Source organism: Sinocyclocheilus rhinocerous, unplaced genomic scaffold (genome assembly GCF_001515625.1).
Source record: "Sinocyclocheilus rhinocerous isolate Xijiao unplaced genomic scaffold, SAMN03320098_v1.1 scaffold1915, whole genome shotgun sequence".
Lineage (NCBI taxonomy): Eukaryota > Metazoa > Chordata > Actinopteri > Cypriniformes > Cyprinidae > Sinocyclocheilus > Sinocyclocheilus rhinocerous.
In genome coordinates this window covers 695908-712439 of record NW_015639873.1, presented here as the reverse complement: position 1 = coordinate 712439, position 16532 = coordinate 695908, and the positions used below count along the sequence as shown (strand labels likewise).

General features: G+C 35.5%; 1 protein-coding gene across 1 annotated transcript in view; it reads left to right on the top strand.

The window, feature by feature from the left end:
* The window catches only part of LOC107752256 (ephrin type-B receptor 4-like), a 42966-nt gene that overhangs the window by 14405 nt on the left and 12029 nt on the right, over window positions 1-16532 (top strand). The window contains exons 2-6 of the mRNA XM_016568185.1: window positions 5069-5139; window positions 5235-5516; window positions 6693-7083; window positions 13218-13373; window positions 14281-14405. Of these exons, the coding sequence (XP_016423671.1) occupies window positions 5069-5139; window positions 5235-5516; window positions 6693-7083; window positions 13218-13373; window positions 14281-14405 (1025 nt within the window). The remainder of the gene's footprint in view (window positions 1-5068; window positions 5140-5234; window positions 5517-6692; window positions 7084-13217; window positions 13374-14280; window positions 14406-16532) is intronic.

Sequence of the window (16532 nt, the reverse complement as noted above, 5' to 3'; positions counted from 1 at the left end):
TGTCTGTGTGTCTCTCTCTTTGTGTGTGTGTGTGTGTGTGTGTCTCTCTGTGTGTGTGTGTGTGTGTGTGTGTCAGGTGAGTGATAATCCTGTTGTCAACTTTGGAGTCTCGCTGTGTCTAACCTATTTTTTGAGGCGAGCCATAAGGAGAAACACACACTCGCTCACACAAACACACACACTTTTCCTGCCCCATTATAAGTAATGATAGAGTAGACAGCAGGATATGGACCACTGTAATTACATACAGGCACACACACACACACCGTAACAGACCATAATCTATCACATCACACACCGTAGTCCTCAGTAACCTGGTGTTCATACACGCACACTTCACGGATGAAGCACCAGGTCATATTTCATACCAGCAACAAAAGTAAAAGAGAAAAAAAACAAAAAACATTATAACAAAAAAAAAAAAAAACAGAGAAATTATATTTTGAAAATGAACTTTTTTTTGTTTTTTTTGTTTTTTGAACCATTTGGATTTATGCATTCAGAATTTTAACTTTTTTTCCCCATTCCAATTATACAGTTTAAGTATAGTACAAAAATAGTACCATTAGTACCAAATACGATGAACTATAAAAACTAAATATAAAATAAATGTCAGTGTTAATTTGATATTACTATTATCATTTTTATTATTATTTTAAATTAACTTTTATTTTTATAAAATATTTACTGTTTTCATTTTATTTTCCGTTTAATTTTTAGTAATTTTATGTACTTTTGTATGTTGTATTTGTTTTTATTTTAAATATTACTATTTATGTTGATTTTTTTTTATTTTAGTTTAAGTTTTTATGTATTTCCAGTTTGAAATTTTACTGCTTAGAATTTAATTTTACTTAACAGTAATAACCCTTTGTGCATTTTGACCAGTTGATGGGAAAAGTATTCTTAAAATGCATTCAAAATTCGGAATAATTTGTAATATATAATTATTCACGGTATTTAGAAGTGCCCACGATAACAATATCGTGCATATTCATTACCGTGATATATCGCATTACCGAATACCGGCACAAGTCTAGCAGGAAGCTTCCAGTCCCCAAGACAAGTTCCGACCCAGATACATACAGATAGAGACTCATCGGGTGTGTTAACTACTCATGCTAGTCTTGCAGTATGTATACTCTGTGCAGTATACTAGTCTTCTGTGCACACCAAATACTTGGTTGAAATACTACACTTGCTGAATATACAACCAGAGCCTACTATTATATTATTACATACTATTAAAGTTTTTGTTAAAATCATTAAAAGTCATTTTTATGTTTTTTATGTCTATGTAGTTTTTATTATATTTGTAGTTTGTTATTTTAGCACTTCAACTAAACTAGACAAAAAAATGATAAATACAATTATGAAAAAAGTTTTTATAATTTATTTTATTTTAGATAATTTTAAAATTTAAATAATACATTATAATAATTATGTATATAATGTTTATATATATATATATATTTTAGATGTTTATTTTATTTCAAGCAATGAAAATTCTTTTTATGGTTTGTTTTCGTTAACAATTTTTTTTTACTTATCTATTATTTACTCAAACTGCTAAAAGTTAACACATTTTTGCATAAAACTGGATTTAAAGTCAGCATAAAATGGAAATTCACCCTATCTATTTTTTTAAACCTCACTGATATATTCATCAATGCATGTTTATTATTATTGTTTTTTTTTATTTGTTTTGACCTTGTAATTTTTAATCAAAATGTCATAAACTGGATCTTCAGATGATTTCTTCAATCATTTAGTCCGCTTAAACCCCGCCCCTTTCTTACAATCAACTGCAAGCTCGCTTTCAGACAATCAGCAGTCAATGGACAGAACTAAGTATTTTTTCTTTTGTAATAATCCGTTTTACTTAGATGTACATCACAATATGAAAGAAAAAGCTGCTCTGTTGCTACTGCCATTTCAGCATGACCTTAAACAATTAATTTTACTCACACAATTAAACATTTAACATGATGTAATGTAGCAGCAATGCAGCACACTAAAGTTTGAAGTTATTGACTGTTTTACATATTACACATTATAAAGTATATACTGCACAGTAAGTAATATCCATTCGGAACATATCCAGTGTTCTCCCTGCAAGCCATATGTGCTTAAACAACATCTTTTTCTTCTTGCCATTGATGCTTTTCTGAGGTTTAAACCAACAGAAAGCTTCTAGACCCCAAGACAAGTCTCGACCCAGATACGTACAGACAGAAACGCATCGATTCCATCTCCGTATGCTAAACTCTAACACTCGTGGGAAAAGCACATGCAAAAAAAGAGCAATAAAGGTGTTCCTCCTCAGAGACGAGGATAAGAAAGGAGTTTGAACAAATAACGGCAGGAGAAAGAGAGAGAGGGGAATATATTCGGTGGTAGTATTTTTAGATCAAAGGATCTTTGTGATTGAAGCTGGTTTGAACCGTGCAGTGGCTTCGGGTGGTCACATGACCAGCGCGGCTCCCATAGCAAGAACCCCAGGGCCAGATATGTGCGCGGAAGTCTGGAGGGGGTGACTGAATGAATGCCTGATTAAAACCCATCACCAGCATCAATAAGTAATGACCAACAGCCAGTTCAAGCAAAAATGCAATCAAGAGAGAGAGAGAGAGAGTGGAAATGGATGAAAGGAAGGATGTTCACTGGAAATTAAATGACCATCGTTCACTGCTGGGTTGAAACTCTATATAGTGATTTTGTATTGTCACTGTATATGTGTGCGAGTGTAAAATTAGGCTGTGCCCTTGTTCCCATGTCCGTCGGTTTCCTTGTGGGATACTGCAGCTACGCAAGTCGCTATGAGAGAGAAACACGCCCATAGTTTCCAGATTTGTTTTTGCTGGACATGATTTGATAACCAAACCATCGAACCTCGGGGAACTTCCCTTGCCCTCTGTGTGCTCGGAGGAAAAATGTCATTGCTCCGATGTTGCAGTGTCATATCGTGCTGAAAAAACGGCAGATCTGCATGAATTTCCGTGGGTTTTTATGGCTGCTGCTGCTTTTGTTAGTGGACCGGTAAAAACAAATGTTCTGGTGAAGCTGGTTGACTAAGGAAACCCTGCTGGTGAAGCCACACTAGTTAAAAAGCATCATGAGGACTACAGTTAAAATTATAGTGCTGTATTTTACATGTGCTTTAGTATGTTAGTCAACACATCAAAGCCAAGTGTATTCTTTAAAGCACCACAAAAGATTATATAACATAATGATTTAAAATGTGACATTATTACAAAGTGCAAAAATGAAAATTTGTCATATGCTCACCCTCAAGTTGTTCCAAACCTGTATGTATTTCTTTCTTCTGTTGAACACACACACAAAAAAATATATTTTGAAGAATGCTGGGAACCAAAGAGTTGACGGTAGCCATTGACTTCCATTGTATTTTTTCCCCATACTTTGGAAGTCAATGGGGACCAACAACTGTTTGTTTACCCACATTCTTCAAACTATCTTCTTTTTTAGGGTGAACTATCCCTTTAAGCATGTTGAAGAGAGATGGTTTCTTACGTGCACTTAAGTGGTCTTTTACTGTATTAATATTATATTATCTGTAAGTACAGTTTTTTAAAAATATACTTTTACTAAATAATACTTAAATATATAATTTACTCACCCTCAAGTTGTTCCAAACCTGTGTGAGTTTCGTTCTTCTGCTAAACACAAAAGAAGATGTTTTGAAGAATGTTGGTAACCAAAGAGTTGACGGTAGCCATTGACTTCCATTGTATTTTTTCCCCATACTTTGGAAGTCAATGGGGACCAACAACTGTTTGTTTACCCACATTCTTCAAACTATCTTCTTTTTTAGGGTGAACTATCCCTTTAAGCATGTTGAAGATAGATGGTTTCTTAAGTGCACTTAAGTGGTCTTTTACTGTATTAATATTATATTATCTGTAAGTACAGTTTTTTAAAAATATACTTTTACTAAATAATACTTAAATATATAATTTACTCACCCTCAAGTTGTTCCAAACCTGTGTGAGTTTCGTTCTTCTGCTAAACACAAAAGAAGATGTTTTGAAGAATGTTGGTAACCAAAGAGTTGACGGTAGCCATTGACTTCCATTGTATTCTTTTTCCATACTTTGGAAGTCAATGGGGACCAACAACTGTTTGTTTACCCACATTCTTCAAACTATCTTCTTTTTTTAGGGTGAACTATCCCTTTAAGCATGTTGAAGAGAGATGGTTTCTTAAGTGCACTTAAGTGGTCTTTTACTGTATTAATATTATATTATCTGTAAGTACAAGTTTTTTAAAATATACTTTTACTAAATAATACTTAAATATATAATTTACTCACCCTCAAGTTGTCCCAAACCTGTATGAGTTTCTTTATTCTGCTGAACACAAAAGAAGATATTTTGAAGAATGTTGGGAACCAACGAGTTGACGGTAGCCATTGACTTCTATAGTATTTTTTTCCATACTTTGGAAGTCAATGGGGACCAACAACTGTTTGTTTACCCACATTCTTCAAACTATCTTCTTTTTTTAGGGTGAACTATCCCTTTAAGCATGTTGAAGATAGATGGTTTCTTAAGTGCACTTAAGTGGTCTTTTACTGTATTAATATTATATTATCTGTAAGTACAGTGTTTTTAAAATATACTTTTAATAAATAATACTTCAATAATACCTCAAGTTGTCCCAAACCTGTGTGAGTTTCTTTCTTTTGCTGAACACAAAAGAAGATGTTTTGAAGAATGTTAATAACCAAACAGTTGACGGTAGCCATTGACTTCTATAGTATTATTTTTTTTGTTTCCATACTATGGAAGTCAATGGCTACTGTCAGCTGTCAGGTTATCAGCATTCTTCAAAACATCTTCTTTTGTGTTCAACAGAAGAAAGAAAGTCCAGTTTTTTTCTTTAAAAAAACACTTTTAAGATGCGAAGTACACTTTAAACACACAATTAAGCACACTTATTTTTCACAACAAGGCAATATTAAAGATTGTGATCTCATATTTTTTTAGTGATTTATCTATTTAGTTATTTTTAACAAAACCCCCTCTCTCTATCTTGTGTGTGACAGAAGTCCTGATGAATACGAAGACGGAGACATCAGATCTGAAGTGGACGACAAACTCTCGCTCTAAACCTGAGGTGAGTCCAGCAGCTCCAGCGTCTGACCCTTACATGTCGAGCAAAACCTCAGTCAAAGCGTATGTTATTACAACTGATCTCCTTCGTTTGTGCAGTGGGAGGAGATCAGCGGTCTAGATGAGGAGAACAACAGCGTGAGGACCTATCAGATTTGCCAAGCCGACGGCTCGTCCAGTCACTGGCTGCGCAGTAAGCTCATCGAGCGCCAAGAGGCATCGCAGGTGTACGTGGAGCTGCTCTTCACCATGATCGAATGCTCCTCGCGGATCACGCACCACCGATCCTGCAAAGAGACCTTCAACCTTTACTACTACCAGAGCGACACGGATGACGCGACTGCAACCCACCCCGCGTGGATGGAGAACCCCTATACCAAGGTGCACACATGCAGACGATCATACACACTTGAATGCGCATGGAAAATCGTATAAATGAGAGACGTTATTAACATTACTGAAAGCAACATTTGATAGATTTCAGTTGCATCTAATTAACAAATCAATTTAGTCTCAAATGTTTCTCCTTCTGAGAAATCAAAAAGACACAAAGGTATGTAGACATACGTTTGTGAAAAAGAAGTACATTTAGCATACTTTTAAAAAGAGTTTACGGGAATAATATCTGTTAAAAGAATATACTTAAGTGCAAACCGTATCTAATGTTTTCAGACACTTAAATGCATGAAAATAATTTATAGAATAATATTAAATGCATCTAGCTGACCTTAGAGTGCCTTTTTGACCCACTTCTTAAAGACTTAAGTACATCTCTTTATATAATTACTTCTATTGTCTTTGAAATATGCTGAATGTACTGACAAGCCTTTATGGTGAACTAAAATATACTTTAATGTCATTTCTGTTGCAACTTGTATGTGAAGTATTTAAATATATTTGTGATTACACATAATGAAGTTGCAATTTAGTACATTTAAAACGTATTAACTTAAAATGTAATATTGAATAACACGCCACAATTAAAATTATAATCAAGTACATTAAATGTGCTTTAGTATGTTAGTCAACACATCAAAGTAAGTGTACTGCTTTGAATGATGACAAAAGATTATTAAAACAATGATTTAAAATGTACTTTAAAGAAAAACTTTCAAAAAATTTGACATTTCACTTAAAAATATAGTCATGAAGGTGTATTCTAAGTACACTTAAGTGGCCTTTTATTTCATTAATATAATTTTATCTGCAAGTACATTTTAAAAAAAATATATACTTTAAATATTTGAAGTGCACTGCGAGTGCACATTCAGTGCAGTTAAGTGCACTTCTTAGGGTACCGAGAGAGTATAACCCTAAAATGACTGTAGATAGCACAGCACATCATTTGGGCTCGGGGGACAGTTTGGGATATTATTGAAGTCTGTAGAGGTGATGTGCGATCACATCCACTTTCTCTCTATTTATTCTCAATCCTGTATGTGTGGAAAACACTGAATATCTATGAGATCAGTTCTCGTTTAGTCTCAATCGGAATGTAAAAGATCTCCTTTGTGATTTCTGTCTTACAAGTGTTTACCGTATTTCTGCTTCCATTAGGTCGACACGGTGGCCGCGGACTTCCTGCTGCGCAAAGGTGGAGAGAAGAAGTTTAATGTCAAAACGCTGCGTTTGGGCCCTTTGACCAAACGTGGATTCTACTTGGCGTTCCAGGCCCAGGGTGCCTGCATGGCGCTTCTATCTGTGCGCGTCTTCTTAAAGAAGTGTCCGGCTCTCACGTGCTCGCTATCCGTCTTCCCGGAGACAGTTCCGCGCTCGCTGGTCCAGGAGGCGGTGGGCCAGTGTGTGGCCAACGCAGAGCAGCCTGGACCCAATCCCAGACCGCCCAAGATGTTCTGCGGGGAAGATGGACAGTGGGTGGACCAGCCCACCACCACCTGCACTTGCCTGCCGGGCTTCGAGGCCAGCCATGGAGAACTGGAGTGTAGAGGTGAGTGAGAACGCAACGGGCTTCTCTGAAGCCAATTGGAGCTCTCCGTGAAGACGATGAGCTGAAGCCAAAAATCTAGCCAAATCTCAGTTCAATTAAACAGTTCTTTGATGTATCTTATTTAAACATCATGGAATATGATTACACTCATTACGGCTGATTCTGTGCTCTGTGTCACTACCTTGGAGTAGCATTTAGTTTGGGGTTGGGGTTTTATATTTTATTTTTTTTAAATCTCTTCTGCTCACCAAGGCTGCATTGATGCGATCATAAATATACAGTAAAATATTGCAAAATATTATTATAATTTAAAATAGCTGTTTTCTATTTTAATGTATGCTCAAATATAATTTATTTCTGTAATCAAAGCTGTATTTTCAGCATCATTACTCCAGTCTTCAGTGTCACATGATCCTTCTGAAATCATTCTAATATGCTGATTATTATCAATGCTGAAAACAGTTGTGCTGCCGAATATTTTTGTGGAAACCACAATATGTGTTTTTCAGGATTCTTTGATGAATAGAAAATTAAAGGTCCACTGAAGTGCCTTAACACATGCAGCGTTATGCTATGTGGTGACGTAATTTCAACTGAAACAGGAAGATGGGGCGGGGCATATCGAGCAGCCCCACCCACTTTTTAAATAGCCAATAGCGTTTAGTTTGTAATGTCACAGCTTGGGCCAGGGCCTTTGAGCTCGGTAAAGCCTCATTTGACAGCTTATGACAGCCACAGTCTAATAGATTAGCCCTTTAGATTCAATATGAAACTGTTACTAAAGCTAAACAGTGATTATAATTATGCTGAGGATGTGTCGTTTGAAAATTGTGTCATTTATGTCGGTGCAGGGCACCGGTGTTATCTCTTCTACTCGTTCTCGTGCTGTCTCTTTAACCGTTTCTCCTTCTAATCTGATCCAAATCGCTATAAAATATAGCATTCTGGGTAGAATTCTAATGGGTCCGATACATTTTGTGGTCTGCGCGACTCGTGCATGTGATCCGCTCCGTGATATCGTGTCTCTGGACCGGAGCAGACTGTGTGCATGACACAACGCAAAACCAGACTCTTTCGACCCAATGGAAAGCATATTTACACAGTCTGAATCGTTCCTTATTCCCCATATAGTGCACTACGTGCCATTCAGTGTACAGAAAATACTAATTCTGTGAACAAGTGACCGATTTCAGCCGCAGTTTCAGCGTGTATTTATAGTGTAGGGGGCGGGGCATTTCAGATTCTAGAGAGCATTTGATTGGACAGAAAGTTTGATGAGAAGCTGAAGTGCAGGGTGACGTCATCAAAACCGGAAGTGAGAGACTGTGTAAATTTTGAATGCTTATATCTTCTAAATACGAATTTTTGATTTCATGGGGACTTTAAGAAGAAAAACAGCATTTATTTGAAATAGAAATCTTATGTAACATGATAAATATCTTTGAAAAAATTGATTTAAAAATAATATATTAAATCTAAAAAATATATTACTGATCCCAAACTTTTGAACTGTAGTGTATTTGCTATTACCATCTAATAATGAACAATTAGAGTAGAGCATTTTCAGTTTAACATCGTTTGTTAACTAACAGTGGCATTAATTATGTTGCAAGTAAATAGTGTCGTACAATCTGATTTAATAGTGAACCAAGATATAAAAATAAAGAATTCAGAGCTGGTCTTCCTTCCAGTTCGTCCCATAGGAGACTGAAGGTCAGGTTGAGCACATTGCATTGTGGAGACTCGCAGTGTGCTCTGGTTGAATGATACACATTTTGTCAAATGTAGCTGGTCAACTGGGTTTTCCATGCATACGAAACAATTTCTTACTGTGCACCGTATGCAGCACACAGCAGTTTGCCATTCTGAGCATAAACTCCCATCTTTATAACTACTGTCACAAATGTATGAACCTGAGAGACTGTCGAATACAGAATATTTTGCAGCACGCACGCACGCACACACACACACAGACACACACTCTCACACACACACACACTCACTCACTCACTCACTCACTCACGCACGCACGCACACACGCACGCACGCACGCGCGCACACACACACACACACACTGCTTTTCTGCCTTCAAGAGTAAGTAAGTTCAAGTAAGTTTTGAGATAAGAGGCCAGAGAGACAGTAAAGGACAGATGGGACTGAATTAGACTAAGTCTGTGCCACTTGAGAAGGAGGGAAAAAACTGACTGAGTGAGAGAGGTGAGATGAAGGTCTCACAGAAAAGCCGTTTAAACTAGAGGAAGTGGAGACGCTCTCTGTGGAGAAATGAGGAGAGAGGATTACAGTGTATTTCATCAGTGTCCTATGGCTGGACACATTTTCACTCGCTATTACATTACAGTCCTGTGCATCCGGGGCGCATTTACATTTCTGCATTTGGCAGACACTTTTATCCAAAGCGACTGAAGCCGGTGCACACAGCTATATTGCCTTCTCAGATGAATTGCAGAAGCATGCTTTAATCAAAGGGCAAAATCACCAGTCTTTGATCGTTTAATGTGACATGCTCACAGATGACAGATTAATTGCTTTTCTGATAAATGTTAGTCTTTAATGTGTCAGATATTTTGGGTCACAAGACCTTAAGTGAGATTGCATTTATGTCTGCCATCTTTTGAAGAATGAGTAAGACCACAGCGACACAGATAAGACATACACTAGCTTTAGAAAGTTTAGGGTCGATAAGATAAAAAATCGCAATGTTTCAGTGTTGTTGGAAGTCTCTTATGTTCACAAAGGCTGCATTAAAAACATTACTATTGTAAAATATTATTACAATTTAAAATAACCATTTTCTATGTGAATATATTGTAAAATGTAATTTATTTCTGTGATCAAAGCTGAATTTTCAGCATCATTACTCCAGTCTTCAGTGTCACATGATCTTCAGAAATCATTCTAATATTTGCTGTTCAAGAAACATTTCTGATTATTATCAATGTTAAAAACATTGTTCTTTGATGAATAGAAAGTTTAAAAGAACAGCATTTATTTGAAACAGAAATCTTTTGTAACATTATGAATGTATGTATTGTTATTTTTTATTAGTTTAATGCATCTTTGCTCTCTCTCTATCTATATAGTGTAGTAGTGTTTTATGTTAACTTAAACCCTTTATGTATAATGCATTATACAGGTATTCATAATGTACATTGTAATGCATTATATCTTTCCATAAATAATTGTAACCAAAGTTAAATGCATTATAATATCGGAAGGTTTGTTTTCATGTGTTTTCATGCATTATAATTTCTAAAGGTGTAACAATGAATAGATAAAATAAGTATTATAATGCATTATAACTGTGGTTCATGAGATCATACGATGCATTATAAGGTGCATTAAAACTCCTTTTATAATGCATTATATATAAAGGCTTTAAGTAAAGTGTTACCTGTTTTTTCAATAATCGCATTATGAGTGTCTGTCATCTAGATTTGGGCGTTCTAGAAGATCATGTGCTCTGAATGTGTGTGTCTTGAAACCCAATTAATAAATTGTATACTTAACACATTGTGTATGTAATGAAGGGAAGGAATGAAGAAAGATAAGGATCGTACCTGACGCTGCTCTGAGCGCGTTCTGAGATCACACTCGTGTATCGATGTAATTGTCTTTTAGCATCGACTGGGTTGTCAGCAGCACTCGCAGGACCACCCAGAAAGCTTGCAAAAAGTAATGGTTCTCCAGGCAGTTTAACAAGAAAATTAGCTTTAGTTATAGCATTCAACGAAGGTTTGAAATAAATGAGGAGAAGAGTTGTGAAAACAATAACATACCGCAATCACAGACATTCCTATCTGGACAAGATTAGTTTTCTCTGAGGACCTTCTAGAAAGAAAAAAAACGCAAGTAATTTGTTCAGTAATTTTTTTTTTTTCCCCTGAGGTTGTGCGAAAAAAACAGACATGTTCAATTTGGATGGGATTCAAATCGGTGTGTGTCTATAAAACACAAATTTGCCTTGAGCAAAGGTACTCAGAAGTTAGATGCATTTCTGTTCGGCACGATTTTAGGTCAGTACGATTAAAAAAACAAAAAACAAAGAGAGAAATTAGCTTTTTATTAATATATTTTATTATTAAATTGATGAGAAGTGACTGTAAAGACATGTTACTTTTCAAATAAATGCTGTTCTTTTGAACTTTCAATTCATCAAAGATTCCTGAAAAAATGCATAAAAATATTCGGCAGCACAACTTTTTTCAGCATCTATAAAAAATAATAAATGTTTCTTGAGCAGCAAATCAGCATATTAGAATGATTTCTGAAGATCATGTGACACTGAAGACTGGAGTAATGATGCTGAAAATACAGCTTTGAACACAGCAATAAATTAAATTTTACGGCATATTCAGATAGAAAACAGTTATTTTAAATTGGAATAATATTTCACAATATTACTGTTTGTACTGTTTTTTTAATCAAACAAATACAGCTTTGGTGAGCAGAAGAGACCTCTTTCAACAAAAAAAAATACACACACACATTGTACCGACCCCAAACCTTTAAATGGTAGTGTACCATTTTGTTTAAAAACGGTATAGATTCATAATTGATACATTTCAAAATCTGTCCATCCGTAGTACACCTCCTTAACACGAGACACTGATATAGATGTCAGCAGTAATAGCATCTTTGTGTCTGTAAAACCACCAGAGGGCCGAAGGTCTTTATCCTTCAGCGAGTAGACATTCATTCACAGACATTCATTATGGAAACGTTTCAAATGACACACACACACACACACAAACCAGTGTAAAGTTGCTTTAACTAGGAGGATAATTCAGACCACGTTTTGGTCTGAGTGAAACTGATGCTAATTAAATCCAGATGTGTTTCCATCAATACGAGGGTTGTGGAGAACTGATTATGAAATTAAACTGGTCAGGCAAACTCGTCTGTAAGCCCGTCTGTTCCTGTCTCATGAGACTATGCATTGCTCGTTCATACGTGTGTGTGTGTGTGCGTGTGTGCGTGCGTGTGTGCGCGCGTGTGTGCACGTGTCTGTGTGTGCGTGTCTGTGTGTGCGTGTGCGTGTGTGTGTGTGCGTGTGTACGTGTGTGTGTAGTGTTGTGAGTACCTCACATCAGCTCCTAAAGTTTCTTGGGTAACCTGAATGCGTGTGGGTTTTTCTGCTGAAAGTGTGTGTTTGTGTCAGTCACAAGACTATAATTAAGTGATTGAATGGCTAAACATGTAGAAGAGCATGATCACATTTCATATCATACAGCGGATTTTACCACACAGAGATTCAGAAGTGGTTTCAAGCCTGAATCAAACCAGCATCAACTGAAATAGACACCGGCACATGTTTGGATTTGTTGTCTAAATTATTGTTTAAATGTTGACGCAAAAGGACAAATGAGGTTTGTGCTTAAGACAGCAAGTGTGTGTGTGTGTGTGTGTGGGGTGGGGTTATTTTATGGGAAAGTGTGTTTGTTTAATACATGATAACACAGCACTCATTCCCACACAACCTGTTTCTCTGTTGGACTGAAAAGACTATGGTGGTCCAGACTGGTTAATGCTGGTTAGTGCTGGTTTAGCTAGCAAACTAGAAGAGTCATCTGAAAATTAGTGGGTTAAAGTTTGAGGTTAGTGAGATTTTTTTAAATAACTTAATGCATTTATTCAGCAAGGATGCACTGAATTGATCAAAAGTGACAATAAAGACATTTAGAATGTTACAAAAGATTTCTATTTCAAATCAATGCTGTTCTTTTGAGCTTTCTATTCATCAAAGAATAACAAAACAAATCATGGTTGAATCAGCACAACTAGTTTTAACATTGATAATAATCAGAAATGTTTCTTGAGCAGCAAGTCAGCATATTAGAATGATTTCTGAAGGGTCATGCGACACTGAAGACTGGAGTTATGATGCTGAAAATTCACAGCAATAAATTACATTTCAACAGATATTCACATAGAAAACTGCTATTTGAAATGAAGATAACACTTTTCGATATTACTGTTTTTGCTGTATTTTTGAGCTTGGTGAGCACTTTTGATTTATATGAGTGTGTATCTGTGTGTGCTTTCCCTTCCTGTAAACAGTGGCTGATTTAAAAACCATATTTTTTATGTATCTCTGTCTGGTTCTCTCTGTCCAGCGTGTCCGGTGGGTCATTTTAAGATGAGATCTGGTCCTGGCCCGTGTTCAGTGTGTCCTGACTCCAGTCACACAGGAGAGACGGGATCCGCCTCGTGTATGTGTCGCCCTGGTTTTTACCGGGCCCCTGCCGACAGTCCAGATACACCCTGCACACGTGCGTACAGCTCCTCTCTTGAGCTTCAAATCCTCCCGTCCCTTAACCCTACGAAGCCTGCTGGATCATATTTGATACGCAAGCTTCTGAGGCCTCTAAATTATCAGCATGATCAAAACTTTGCTGAAAAGCCTGTTACACATAATCTACATGCCTTCTGTCGTCTAATTGATATTTTAGACTTTTTTAGCAAGAAAAAGCATTTCAGGATCGTTCTAAATACGTCCCCCTTCAGGTTGTGGTTCACATGTCTTTTTACTGTCAAATCTTAAAGTATTTCATATTGTTAGTAATATTTCAAGATTAACATTTCATGGACTGAAGCAAATTAGGTTAACTTGATTATCCAGGCATCATTTTTTAGAAAAATCATGTTAAAATGTGAGGCTATTTGTTCATGTCTCAATCATCACTGTAGCACATTGCATTATATGTTTTGCCTCCATAATAAAAACTACAGAGCTTTCATTATAAAACTAAGCATTTAAATATCATCTTATATGATATATCATTAGGAGATATAGAGTGACAACTCATATTTATATGCATTTTATGGAAGCCTGTTATACTGTTATAAAGATCTCACTGATTTACATTATAAGCTATCAGGATTTCATCTTACTTTTTGGCCATATAAATATCAGCAACTGCATCAGATTGCATATTTTTGCTCAGTTTGGGCTTCTGAATAAAACTTAGGTGTCTTTTCCTCCTTGCATATGAGCTCCATATTCTCACCATATCATACTATATGAGTTATAATGAGCCTGATGTATCAAATATAATGCTTTAAAAAAAAAACATGCAAATAAACATTTCCATTTCAAAAAAGTAGATTTTTTTCTGACTGATTTCAGATGTTTGTGTGTGTGTGTGTGTGTGTGTGTGTGTGTGTGTGTGTGTGTAGTTCCTGTACTGGTGTCGGGTTTGAGGAAGATCACAGCCACAGAATCCAGCCTGACGCTGCACTGGAACACACCGACCCAATCACACTACAGGATCCTCCAGTACCAGCTACGCTACTGTGAGAAGGTAAATACTACACCATACTAGAAGTGCGCTTAATTGTATTCGGTGTGCACTTGTAGTGAACTTTAATTCTTTGAAGTATATTTTTAATAAACTGTATTGCAGATAATATAGTATTAATGGAATAAAAGGCCACTTAAGCGTACTTAAAGAGAGACGTTTCTTAACACGTTTAAGTAGACTTCACTTTGTAATTATGCCAAATAAAAAGTTTTATTTTAAAGTGCATTTGAAATCATTATGTCTTCATAATCTTTTGCCGTGCACTTATTTTGATGTGTTGACTACACTTAATTATAATTTTAACCTTAATGTGTTTGATGCTACATTTAAAGTTAATATATTTTAAATGTACTAAATTGCAGCTTCATTACAAATATGTAAATACAAATATATTTTAATACAGGACATGCAAGTTTCAATAGGAATAACATTAAAGTATATTTTAGTTTACCACAAATGCTACTGTGAGAAGAAAACTACTACACTATACTAGTCTATACTACACCATACTAGAAGTGGGCTTAATTGTATTCGGTGTGCACTTGTAGTGAACTTTCATTCTAAACTATAAAGTATATTTTTAATAAACTGTATTGCAGATAATGTAGTATTAATGAAATAAAAGGCTACTTAAGTGTACTTAAAGAGAGACACTTTCATGGCTGTTTCTTAACACACTTAAGTAGACTTCACTTTGTAATTATGCCAAATTTTAAGTTTTATTTTAATGTGCATTTGAAATTGTTTTCATAATCTTTTGCCGTGCACTTATTTTGATGTGTTGGTTACACGTAATTATAATTTTAACTTTAATGTGTTTGATGCTACATTTAAAGTTAATATATTTTAAATGTACTAAATTGCAGCTTCATTACAAATATGTAAATACAAATATATTTTAATACAGGACATGCAAGTTTCAATAGGAATAACATTAAAGTATATTTTAGTTTACCACAAATGCTACTGTAAGAAAACTACTATGCTATACTAGTCTATACTACACCATACTTGAAGTGCACTTAATTGTATTAAATGTGCATTTGTAGTGCATTTCAAATATTTAAAAAAATCTATATTCTTATCTTATATATTTTATTCTATATCGAAATCTAAAATCTTTACAAAGTACACTTTAAAAAAAAGTTTTTAGAAACTTTTAGAATAAACTTAAAATTTTAAGATAAACTTTTTAAAAAAGTGTCAAATTAAATTACATTTTAAATAATTGTTTTAATAATTTTGTGTTGCTTTAAAGAAGTACACGTATTTTGATATGTTGACTAACACACTAAAGCACATGTAAAATACTTTATTATTATTATTTTAACTGTAGTGTGTTATTCGATATAACATTTAAAGTTAATATATTTTAAATGAACTAAATTGCAACGTCTTTATTACAAATGTGTACTTACAAATATATTTAAATGCAAGTTTCAATAGAAATGGCATTAAAGGATATTTTAGTTTGCCACAAATGCTTGTCACTGCAAAGACAATAGCAGTAATTATGAAATTTGCATATAAAGATGTACTGAAGTGGGTCAAAAAGCACTCTTAAAGGGTTAGTTCACCCAAAAATGAAAATTAGCTTGTGTTTTACTCACCCTCGAAGCATCCTAGGTGTATATGATTTTCTTCTTTCAGACGAATCCAGTCGGAGTTGTATTAAAAATTGTCCTGGCTATTCCAAGCTCTATCATTGCAGTCAGCGGGTGTTGCAGTGCTTCAGTCCACAAGTCGTCACATAAAGCTCGCGCATTCATAATAAAACGTGTTTCACACGGCTCCGAGGGGTGAATAAAGGCCTTCTGTAGTGAATCCATGCGTTTTTGTAAGAAAAATATCCATATTTAAATGTAATAAACACTTTTCTCTCACTTCCGGTATCTGGCGGAAGGCGTATGACGTATGCGCAGTGCGCGCGCCTCTGAAATATGCTAGTCTCGCGAGTTTGTTTAATAGGAGCAAAGGAAGCAAAGTTTCCTTACTTCAGCAAAGGAAAACCAGTCTCCTCTTGGCTTATATCGAAATCCTCCGACATTCTTCTTTACAAATCCTCGTTTTGTACTTCTAATTCGGTCTGTTGTTTTGTTTTGATCTCTCCCCTGCGCTTCCGCGTGC